At 43.9% G+C, this 12,631-nt stretch overlaps 2 protein-coding genes across 2 annotated transcripts in view; both read left to right on the top strand.

The window, feature by feature from the left end:
* Positions 1–12,631, top strand: part of LOC308105817 (inactive dipeptidyl peptidase 10-like) — a gene marked incomplete at both ends in the record, with an annotated part of 142,989 nt that overhangs the window by 45,130 nt on the left and 85,228 nt on the right. The window lies entirely within an intron of this gene.
* LOC308105751 (desmin-like) lies at positions 709–3,270 on the top strand (the record flags this gene model as incomplete). The annotated part of the gene is made up of 2 exons (XM_080456678.1): positions 709–2,511; positions 3,046–3,270. 2 exons carry the CDS (start codon positions 709–711, stop codon positions 3,268–3,270), a joined length of 2,028 nt encoding a protein of 675 aa, XP_080312804.1.

Below are 12,631 nucleotides of genomic sequence, written 5' to 3'. Positions count from 1 at the left end.
TGGTGGCTCATGAATAACTGCTGTTTCTCACAGGCTCTCGTCAGATGTCTGTCTGACGGCTCAGAGCCTCCATGATGCATGGCTTTCACATTCCTCCAGGGTCTGCATGTCGGTATATAACCCATTCCTACCGGGAACGCATCCGTGGCATTTGTTAAAGATTTATTTTGGCTATTAGAAAAAGCAGATCTACAAGCTCATAGCGCAGCACTGAGTGCCGTGCTACGAGCTTGTAGATCTGCTATTTGGTTTATTTATTTGTTTGGTATATTAATAAATAATACATATTTATTATTCAATATTTGATTTTAAATAACAATAATAATACTGATAATATAATCATATAATTACAAAATATGTACCGTGAACATTTTAGCAAATCTTTGAATATATATATATATATTTTAAAGCGAACATTTGTAACTAAAATCTTATATTACTTATATCTTATTATATACTAATATTTTGAGTCCGTGGCCAAACACATGTAATTTTGGACGGTCCTTGACATGAAAACGTGCAACCACTGCAACATAGGGTTTTTTTTTCTTCAAAAAACTGTTAGGAAATAGAAGACATTTAGTAGATTTAGTAGAACGGGCCTCAGGTCTTAAAGGGATAAAGGACACATGTGCTGGAAGGGGACATACAGGCAGTGTCTCACAGCCAAGCCGTCTGAACGCACCGTACATCTCATCACATTTCATCATGAGCTGCAGCCCGGAGAGAGTCTCCTCCTACCGCCGCCACTTCCATGGCAGCTCCTCGTCCTTGGTCAAAGTCCGGGTGTCCAGTCCGTCTCCCGTTCGCACCAGCGCCCGCTCCGCCAGCTACAGCACCGCGGCGGCAAAGGCCATGCCGGCGGCGGGAAAAATGAGTCGCACCGCCTCGTCCTCCAGCAACCGCAGGCTCCCCATCGTCGCCGTGAGCTCGGGGGCGTTCGGCAGGTTCGTGAACGGCGCCTGCCCCCCGACGGCCGACTTGGACGCCGCCGCCGCCGAGAACCGAGAGTTCCTCAGCACGCGCAGCGGCGAGCGGCGGGAGATGATCGTCCTCAACGACCGGCTGGCCGCCTACATCGAGAAGGTCCGCTCGCTGGAGACGCAGAACACGCTGCTGGAGTCGGAGATCGGGTCCCTGCGGAACCGCTTCGTGAAGCCGACGGGCATGCGCCGGCTGTACGAGGACCAGCTGAAGGAGCTCCTGAGGATCGCCAACCAGGCGAGGGTCCAGCGAGACTTGGCCGTGGCGGCCAAGGAAGCCATGGCGGGTCAGCTGGAGGAGATCAGACGCAGGTACGAGGAGGCGTTGGAGCAGAGGAAGCAGGCCGAGATGGACCTGGTGGCGTTGCGTCCGGACGTGGATCGGGCCACCTCCACTCGCATCGCCATGGAGAAACAGCTGGAGCAGCTGGAAGCGGAGATAGAATTCCTCAAGAGGATCCAGAAGGAGGAAATCGAGGAGCTGATGCAGCAGATCTACGCCACCGTAGCCACGGCCCAGAGCTCGTTCGCGCTTCCCGACCTGTCCTCCGCTCTCAAGCAGATCCAGACTCAATACGATGACATCGCAGCCAAGAACCTGCAGGAAATGGACTCCTGGTACGGCAGTAAGTTTGAAGATATGGGCAACAAGTCGTCGAAAAACATCGACAAGCTGAGGAGTGCGAGGGAGGAGATGAACAACATGAAGAAGGAAATCCAGAACAAGGAACAAGACCTAGAAGATCTACAGGCCAAGAACGATGGTTCGGAAGCTCAACTCCGCGAGACACAGGAGAGGCACAAGGCGGAATTGGAGAATCTAAAAGCAAGGATCGAGGCACTTCAGACGGAGCTGAAGACCACCAAGCAGAAGACCGCCAAGCTTCTTCAAGAGTACCAGGAACTTCTGAACGTCAAGATGGCTTTGGAGGTCGAGATCATAACTTACAGGAAACTGATCGAAGGCGAGGACTCGCGGCTCACGGTCATGCAGCTGTCTCTGGGGAGCAGCGGCTCCATGGGAGCCTCCAGTGTCGGTAAAAGCACGGTTACTTTAGGCGGAGGTGGAAGTGTCGTAGCGAAGAACGGAGATGGAAGTAACGGAGGTGGAAGTGTCGCAGCAACGAACGGAGGTGGAAGTGTCAAAGCGAAGAACGGAGATGGAAGTAACGGAGGTGGATTTGTCGCAGCAAAGAATGGAGATGGAAGTAACAGAGATGGAAGTAACAGAGATGGAAGTGTCAAAGCGAAGAACGGAGGCCCGGGCACTGGATCGGCCGAGAGCGGCAGCAACGCAAATAACGGCGACGGCCAAGAAGGGAACGGTGTTGGTGCGAACGGGTCCGGACAGAACGGACAGAACGGACAGAACGGCGCGAACGCTGTGACCGAGGCCTCGGCCTCCGCCGCAGGCAAAGGCCTCGGCGAAGAAGGAGACGCGAAGGTCGACGGCGGCGCAGACGGGCCCGGACGAAGCGGCCAACGCAGCGCCAACGGCGGCACCACGCCCGACGAGAGCGACACCGCGGTAGGCCTGCCACGATTATTACATATTCGTCCAATCGCAATTATTTGAGATAATCGCAATTATTGTTGCGTGATCGTCATAGTCGTTTCCATGTTGAAAGATTTTCGCGCGTTTTCAAACAGAAATAGCAGATCTACAAGCTCACGACACGTTGTGAACATTGTGAGCTAGCTTCTATATATATATATATATATATATATAGCAGAAATAGCAGATCTACAAGCTCACAACGCGTCACGAAGTAGCTCAGCTATTTCTGCTTTTTTTAACATGTATAAAAGGTAATAAATATGTCAATAATGTCTTTATATATTTCAGTTATTTCTCATATCTGCCCTGTGCAATCTTTCATTAGGAAATCTAAAAGGCTTCATATGTTCCAATGTTCAACAATGGCCACACACACAATTAAATCATTAATCGCAATTGTCAACTTATCGTTTGTAATGGTACCAGCCCTACAGTAATGTAATGTATGTAATGTAATGGTACCAGCCCTACAGTAATGTAATGTATGTAATGTAATGGTACCAGCCCTACAGCGCCGCGGTGGAGAAATGCTGCCACTGCCACGGCGTCCGGAGGCGCGGCTCGGCCCAGGAGAACGCCGGCGCTGACGTGGAGGGCGAGGCCATGGAGGTGATGGAGAGGAAGACGGTGCTCATCCGGACGGTCAGGATGGATCATCAAGACGTCCTGGAGAGCGACGTCGTGGAGAAGACCTTCACCGTCAACGGCGCCACCGGCGGCGGCGTGTAGAACGCTGGTTCTCAACCTGTGTGGCCCCGGGAGCCCTACCTACCGGTGGGCCCTGAGGATACTATCGCAAGTGGGGCCCCCAAATAATTGCCAAAACACTTAAGATTTTATTAATAATGTAACATTAAAGGGATACTAGGTAACTTTGCAGATCTGTGTTTGTACACACTCCCCCCTCCCCTCTCTGCAGGTATCAAAGTGTTTGCTGTCTTTGATGCATTCATTGATTAGAGAGAGCACTAACGAGTTTGACACTTTTATGGCCCTATCAATCAACTCAATGCACAAACCCCTTTGAAGATCAAAGGGATCAATTAAGAGCTCCGCCCCCCGCCCCACCCCTCTCCCCCCACAGACTTTTCAGTCCCTGCAAAGGGATGAATGTCAACATAAACAGTGGAACAAAACCACAATACAGCCAGAGGGCTTTCTGCAGGAAAACACACCTGCATAATTATATAGTGGCTGATAGCTGGAAAAACATGCAAAAATAAATATTTATTTTTTTATTTAGGCTCAAAGTGACCTAGTCTGCCTTTAATATGAACTATTTTACGTTAAACAACATGTTTTATTGCATCGTTTCTTTAAAATCTTGACAAGTGAGTTTTCGTTGTGATATAGCGGTAAATACGAACTTTAAGTCTAAGTCGGAACACAATTGACAATTAACTGGTCATTAAAATGAGCAAAGCTCTGAAAACGTGCGCCTGGTCCACCCATCTTGCCACTGTTAAGCGGTCAGGTGGGTGGACCGCGGACGCTTTGGGGATGCTCGAGTAGGGCCCCTGATCCAGAGAGAGGGTTGAGAATCATCAGTCGTAAAGACGACGGAACCTCGAGAGTCGTATTATCTCATCCTGTTTAATGCTTAACATTTCCTTTCACGCTGATTGTTCACACACATGTTGTTGTTTTTTTTTGTTTGTTTGTTGTTGCTTTGATTACTTAACCTGAACTTTTAATTACGTTATCAATCAGTCTGTATGATCTGCTGAATAAATGTTTGTTTGCATCCAGAACGCGGTGTTTTTTCTCATTATTGAAAAAAAAAACACATTCTGGTGTTTTAATGGGGCTGCCTGTATGAGATCTGATTTAACCGGCTCAATCTGGGAAGGCATCGGTGTCATTTTGAGATTTCACTGGCTATTAAAAAAATTGCAGATCTAGAAGCTCAGAGCGCGGCACCGAGTGCCGTGTTCTGAGCTTGTAGATCTACAATTTTGGGAAAAATCTTGAAAATGTGTGCAAATCTTTGAATATATATATTTTCAACACACAATGCAACCACAGTGTGTATTATGCCAGGCTAGGAGAGATGGATGGATGATGGATGGATGGATGGATGGATGGAGGATCAGTGACTTTGAAACCGCTCTCTTCCCTTGTGGTTCTCATTAGGATGCATAACAGAGTGACCAGTACTGCGTGTGTGTGCGCGTGTCTGTGTGTGTGTCTGTGCGTGTGTCTGTGCGTGTGTCTGTGCGTGCGTGTGTGTGTGTGTGTGTGTGTGTGTGTGTGTGTGTGTGTGTGTGTGTGTGTGTGTGTGTCTGTGTGTGTGTGTGTGAGAGCTGTTTACTGCATTATGAAGGGTAATACGTTGTGCTTCCAGCTGTAACACTGATAAGATTCCACGTCTGTATGATGGTCTGTTGAATCAAACCATTGGCTCTGACTGTAGTCTCACAGTTTTAACCCATTAAGACCGGGAACGCATCCTGTGTCATTTTAAGATTTATTTGGGGCTATTCAAAAATAGCAGATCTACAAGCTCATAGCCGTGCTATGAGCTTGTAGATCTGCTAATATTTTTTTTAAATGTTTGCAAATATTTGAATGCATATTTTTAAAGGGAACATTTTTAACTCAAATCTGTGCTTCCGGGGGGTCCCTGGAACAACATATTTTGAGATGGGGGTCCTCGGCCAAATACATATCATTTTGGGGGGTCCTTGACATGGAAAAGTTGGAGCACCACTGACGTACAGTAGCAACATACTGTTAGTAAACATTTTTAGATATGTGTTTGGCCACGGACCCCCATCAACATATGTTGTTCCAGGGACCCCCACAGAAGCAAAGATTTGAGTTACAAATGTTCGCTTTAAAAAATATATATATATATATATATATATGTATATTTAAAAAAAAATGCAGATCTACAAGCTCATAGCGCGGCACTCGGTGCCGCGCTACAAGCTTGTAGATATGCTATTTTTTTAATAGCCCCACATAAATCTTAAAATGACACAGATGTCTTCCCGGATTGTATGGGATAACGTCCGTTTGTTGTGGGGGGGGGGGGGGGGGCACTGTAAAAGTAAATTGTGTTTATAAGAATTGCGGGGCTTTAACAAAGCGCTCTTTGTTGTCCCCGGCCCGATGGGGGGGGGGGGACTTAATGAAGCGTAGGGAATGAATGGGCTTGGAGATCTCCTCAAAGCGTCAGCCGGTTAATGTGGATCGGTTAGGCCTGTTAAAGAGCCGATGAGCATTACTAACCCTGTCAGCCCGGGAACGCATCTATGTTACTTCATCTGTGTCACTTAAACCATCCTTTTATATACTTTTGGCTATTCAAAAATAGCAGATCTACAAGGCAAGCTCATAGTGCTATGAGCTTTTAGATCATCTGATATTTTTTTAAATATCATATATTAATTATATATATTTTTAAAGCAATAAGCAAATATGTTTTACTAATTTTTTTAATTCTTTGTGGGGGGGGGGGGGGGGGGGTCACTGGAACTACATATTTTGTTTTGGTCCCTGGAACTACATATTTTGAGATGGGGGTCCGCGGGCCAAATACGTATAATGTCGTTTGGTCCTCTTGACATGGTAAAGTTTGAGAACCACTGATATTATAGCAACATAGTTTTAAAGATAAACTGATTTAGAAGACATTTGTAGAATCCCCCCATAAAGCAAAGATTTGAGTTACAAATGTTCGCTTTAAAAAACATATAAATATATATTCAAAGATTTGCACATATTTTCATGATTTAGTAAAACAATAGCAGATCTACAAGCTCATAGCGCGGCACTCGGTGCGTGAGCTTGTAGATCTGCTATTTTTGAATAGCCCAAAGAAATCAAGAAATGACACAGATGTGTTCCCGGTCTTAGTGGTTTAAAGCCCCTGCTGGGCTCCCTCCCTCCCTCCCTCGAATAATGCATCTAATCAAAGCTTTCAAAATGGAATAACTGACAGATTTAAGTGTCGGGATGAATGGAAATGGAATAATAATCACGCTTCAAACGCAGTCCAAACATCTGTGTACTGCTGCATACTGTATTCAGCAACAATGCTGTTTACCTATTCACACAAAATGCTATGAGCTTGTAGATCTGCTATTTTTGAAAAATCTAGGCTATTTGTGAGCTTGTAGACAGGCTATTTGTGAGCTACAGTCTCGGACAGGGACAGGCTGCAGGTTGAGAAAACTCTCAGCTCCGAACTCAACAAGATCTGCATCTGGCTCTCTGACAACAAACTTTCATTACACTTGGGTAAAACTGAATCCATCCTGTTTGGGTCCAGTCCTAACCTTAGCAAGGTAGAGAGTTTCACAATCAAAGTGGGTGATGATGTCATCAAAAGAAAGGATGAAATTACCTACCTGGGCTCCATCTTGGAGGCAAACCTCTCTGGTAACAAAAACGCCGAAAAAGTGATCAAAAATGTCAACCAAACAACACGCTATTTGTGGAGGATTGATCGTCTAGTCAGTAAGAATACTCTGAAAATTCTTGCTGGGGCCCTCATTCAAGGTCATTATGATTATGCATGCACTTCATGGTATCACAACACCTCCAAGGCCTTAAAAACAAGGCTCCAAACATCCCAAAACAAACTTGTAAGGCTACTTCTTGGCCTCAATCACATAACCCATCTAACCCCTGCTCATTTTGCTAGGATTGGATGGCTTAGGGTTGAGGACAGAGTACAGCAACTTGCTATGGGCCTGGTCTTCAAGATACACCACAACATTGGGATCCCCCTGTATTTGTCAAAATACTTCCAAAATGTTAATGCAGTCCATGATCATAACACCAGAGGCAGCTCCACAAATCATGTTCAACCCAGATTTAGCTCAACTAAGGGAATGAACTCGTTCTCATGCTATTCATCGAAAATGTGGAATGCCCTACCAAAAGGAGTAAAGGAGTGTAAAACCCTACTCACTTTCAAAACTGCCCTAAAGATACACCTTCAGGAGGCTGCAATTCGAAAATGGCCCCTGTCTAAGTCTTAACCTACCCCCCCTACCCCCCCTCCTTCATTTTCCTCTTTTGTATATATATATATATATTTTTTTTTCTCTCTTCATACCAGTAACCTGAAAGCTGATTGTATGACATTCTGTATAGTAGTGTGTATATCTATCTGCCTTATATTTCATCATGATTTGTGTGCATGGGGATCTCATCTTAAACAAGCTTAGTGCTTAATGAGAGTTCCAGTTTAGTAGACCTTGTATTGTGAATTTGTACTTCCATGTACTGTTATGTACTGTCATGTACTATTCTCATGTCTTACTAAATAAACTACATCAATCAATCAATCAAAGCTTGTAGACAGGCTATTTGTGAACTTGTAGACAGGCTATTTGTGAACTTGTAGACAGGCTATTTGTGAGCTTGTAGACAGGCTATTTGTGAACTTGTGGACAGGCTATTTGTGAGCTTGTAGACAGGCTATTTGTGAGCTTGTAGACAGGCTATTTGTGAGCTTGTAGACAGGCTATTTGTGAGCTTGTAGACAGGCTATTTGTGAGCTTGTAGACAGGCTATGTGTGAGCTTGTAGACAGGCTATTTGTGAGCTTGTAGACAGGCTATGTGTGAGCTTGTAGACAGGCTATTTGTGAGCTTGTAGACAGGCTATTTGTGAGCTTGTAGACAGGCTATTTGTGAGCTTGTAGACAGGTTATTTGTGTGCTTATAGACAGGCTATTTGTGTGCTTATAGACAGGTTATTTGTGTGCTTATAGACAGGCTATGTGTGTGCTTGTAGACAGGCTATTTGTGAGCTTGTAGACAGGCTATGTGTGAGCTTGTAGACAGGCTATTTGTGAGCTTGTAGACAGGTTATTTGTGTGCTTATAGACAGGCTATTTGTGAGCTTGTAGACAGGCTATTTGTGAGCTTGTAGAGGGTCACGGCGGTGATGAGTTTCGCGTCACCTCCATGCGCAAACCTGTGCGCAAGCTTGTGAGTCGTAGCCTGGTTCCAGACGAATCTGCCATTGCAAAAAAAAAAATGCCCTCGGCAGATTAGGTCTGGCCCCTCTCAATAGAGATTAGATCGAGGGACCATGCTACAGTTTTTCATGCTACTTTTGCTATCTTTGAATTTCAATCCTGAAAAGTAACAGTTTTGGACATATTATGAAGTTTCCACCCGACCCGACAGAGACGATTACGTTTAACTATCCTTAAAAGATGAGTCTGGACTGATCTGCACTGTGTCTCTTCGGGGGTGTAGACTATAGAGCCGGTATTCTCAACGAGCAGCAGCTGAGCTCATACAGCCACGCCTCTCCCCACGGCCCCGCCCATTAACCCATTAAGACCGGGTTAATGGGCGGGGGAAAAATCATGAAAATGTGTGCAAATCTTTGAAAATGTATATCTTTTTAACTCAAATCTTTGCTTCTGGGGGTCCCTGGAATTCAATATTTAGAGATGGGGGTCCGCGGCCAAATACATACATCAATTTGGGTGGTCCTTGACAGAACCACTGATGAGTGTTTCAGAAAACTGTAAGGATTTAGAAGACGTTTGTAGAATTCCATTTCAACGCCTCATTGGAGGACACGGCGCCCCGCCCTCTTCTGCCGCCCCAATCATTTAGCCTGTCAGGAAGACAGCCCCGCGGCTCAATGGAGATTAATTATGATTCCGCCCGGCGACAAGGTTGGCCCGCCCCCGCCCCCGCTCCCTCCCTGTCACATATCCCATCATATCCTTGTCAGCAGGTGTTGCCATGTCTGCTTATTATAAGCGACTTTGTTTTTGTTTTTTTGTCAAGTTGCTTGTAAATATTGGAATATTGATGGTTTGCGGAGGGGGGGGGGGGGGGAGAATCTCCGGAGAAAAGTCTGTGAGATCCCATTGGTTCACCGATCTGTCCGTCAGCCCCCGCCCCGCCCCATGCCCCTCCTCCTCCCCCAATGTGCAGCGTTGGGAGCCCTGACGTCACAACATTTGGAGCGACGCCCACTGCGCTCTGGTTGGTTGGGGAAATGAAACGCTTCCTATGCCAGGAACGTCAACAGGCTGGTCCAGGCTTTTATTTTTGAGCAAAAATAAAAAAATAAAAGCTTGTAGATCGAGGCTAACAAGCTCACAATCGCGACGCATTGTGAGCTTGTAGATCGGCTATATTCAAATGGATGAAATGTATATAGGGCTGAAGTAGTTCATGTTTTGTAATAATAATAATAAAAAAAAACAAGTAACTAATAACTAAAGTTTTCAAATAATTGAAGTGGAGTAAAAGTACAGTATTTGGATCCGAAATGTAGCGTAGAAGTAACAGTATTAGCAATTGGAAATACTCAAGTAAAGTACAAATACCTCAACATTGTACTTGAGTACTTGAGTACAGTACTTGAGTAAATGTACCTAGTTACTCTCCACCACTGGAGAGTAGAGTTTGGCAGAAATGTCAATTTGGCCCAAAAGATTGACTTAGGCAATTATGCTATGAGGCTAACACACTGTTTATAACAAAGTCTCTTTTTAAAGGAAGGTTGAATGATTGTGCTAATTTGCACCATTCTATTGCTTAAAGTAATAATGTGCTGAGTGTCTGTTCTCCCTGCTTTTATGGTCTTACATAAAAGAAGCTTTTAATAGACCGTTATGTTGACAGAGTTTCTTTAACCGTTTAAGACCGGGAGCGCATCTGCGTCATTTTAAGATTTATTTGGCTATTCAAAAATAGCCAAATAAATGGCCAAATAAAGCTCACAGCACGAGTGCCACGCGTAGATCTGCATTTTTTTTTTTAATCGTGGAAAATGTGTGCACATATTTGAATATGTATTTTTTAAAGCGAACATTTTTTAAATATGTTGTTCCAGGGACCCCCAGAAGCAAAGATTTGAGTTACAAAAGTTCGCTTTAAAAATATATATATTCAAAGATTTGCACACATTTTCACGATTTTCTTTTGAAAATAGCAGATCTACAAGCTCATAGCGCGGCACTCGGTGCCGCGCTATGAGCTTGTAGATCTGCTATTTTTGAAATAGCCAAATAAATCTTAAAAAGACACAGATGCCTTCCCGGATTGAATGGGTTATGAATTCCAGCCAAACAAAATGTAATCTGCAAGGGAAGGGAACCTAATATCTACAACCATAAAGGACTGAGCAGAAATAGGAGTGTGAAATATCGTGGTGCTTATTATAGCCATAAACTTTAAAAGCTTACATAGTCTCCATTGTGAGGTTTGGCTTCGTGAAATATCCCTTCCAATGTCAACGGTTCATTCACTAAAGGCTAATTCAAACTTCTGCTGACGTACGAAAAATAACATCATTATTATACCAACAATATGACCATTTATTTTATGAGGAATTGCTCCTTTGTTGCTAATTTTGCCGATCATGCGAGAATGGTGTTTGTAACAACTGCACTATCACTCAGGACGTAACATGAAGACACACGCACACACGTGTGTAAAGTAACTAAGTAGCTAAGTACATTTTCTCAAGTACTGTACTTAAGTAAAATGTTTAGGTTGTGTTTAGCCTACTTTACTGGAGTATTTCCAATTTTCAGTACTTTTTATTCTACTCTACTTTTACTCAACTAAAATTATTTTTAAAACTTTAGTTACTAGTTACTTTGTAGATATTGATTATTATCACAAAACATACATTACCCACCTCAGCCCTATATACATGTCGGTCCATTTGAAAATAGCCGATCTACAAGCTCACAATGCGTCGCAATGCGACACATTGTGTGCTTGTAGATCTGCTATTTTCATTTTTTTTCCATTTTTTTATACATTTGAAAACTTGAAACGACACAGGCGTCATTAACATTATGGACACATCTACTATACAAGTTTACAAAACATGAAAAGAAAGTTCTTCCACAGCAGATCTTTATTATATTTCAAAAAAGTAAGAAGATAAGGACCTTGAGATGTGAGATCTCATTTTCAAAGGGTCAGAGAGACAAAACATTGTTGTTGTCAGGCAGAAAACTCTTACCTCCATATAACGTTTTTCCCCCCGTAAATGCACACCCTATTGGATCAGACTACAGCAGCTACAGCATCTCTAGTGTCATTCACTTGATGACAGACATACAGGCTACGATCGTTAAGCCCTCACAATGGAACCCAATGTCATTTAGGCTTTGAAATGACACACGTCAACTTGACTGATGACAGCTGTCTGCGCGTGTGTGTGTGTGTGTGTGTGTGTGTGTGTGTGTGTGTGTGTGTGTGTGTGTGTGTGTGTGTGTGTGTGTGTGTGTGTGTGTGTGTGTGTGTGTGTGTGTGTCGGTGGGTGGGTGGGTGTGCGTGAGTGTGCAGTATTGGAAAAAGCATTTTGTACTTCAGTAAAAGTATCAATACTGCAATGTTGAAATACTCTGTTACAAGTAAAAGTCTGGTATTCAAAATGTACTTGAGTAAAAGAAAGTATTCACATTCAAATACTTAGCAGAATGTCCCATTTCACAAGTTTCCAAAAGGTCTTAGAATACACATATTCTTTTAAACACATTTTTTAACTCAAATCTTTGCCTCTGGGGGGTCCCTGGAACAACATATTGTACAAATGTTCGCTTTAAAAAAATATGTATATTCAAAGATTTGCACACATTTTCATGATTTTTTAAAAAAATAGCAGATCTACAAGCTCATAGCGCGGCACTCTGTGCCGCTCTATGAGCTTGTTGATCTGCTATCTCCAGGCTTTTATTTTCCGTTGCGTTTTGCTCAAAAATAAGAGCCTGGAACAGCCCTGTTGACGTTCCTCGCATAGGAAGTGGGAGTCAACCTTTCATTTCCCCAACCAACCAGAGTGCAGTGGGCGTCGCTCCAAATGTTGGGATGTCAGGGCTCTCAATGCTGCACATTGGGGGAGGAGGAGGAGGGGCGCGGAGGCGGGAGCACAGATCGGTGAACCAATTGGGATCCGGCGGATTCTCTCTCCAGAGATTTTGAACCCGCCCCTCTAGACCAGATATCAGACTTGCTAGGGCAGCCTACATGAATACAGATCTACATGAATACAGATCTACATGAATACAGATCTACATGAATACAGATCTACATGAATTCAGATCTACATGAATACAGATCTACATGAATACAGATCTACATGAA

This window comes from Gymnoscopelus braueri (assembly GCF_963280865.1).
Source record: "Gymnoscopelus braueri genome assembly, chromosome: 18".
Classification (NCBI taxonomy): domain Eukaryota; kingdom Metazoa; phylum Chordata; class Actinopteri; order Myctophiformes; family Myctophidae; genus Gymnoscopelus; species Gymnoscopelus braueri.
Note: the sequence above shows the minus strand (reverse complement) of the source record. Positions and strands in the feature narration are given on the sequence as shown.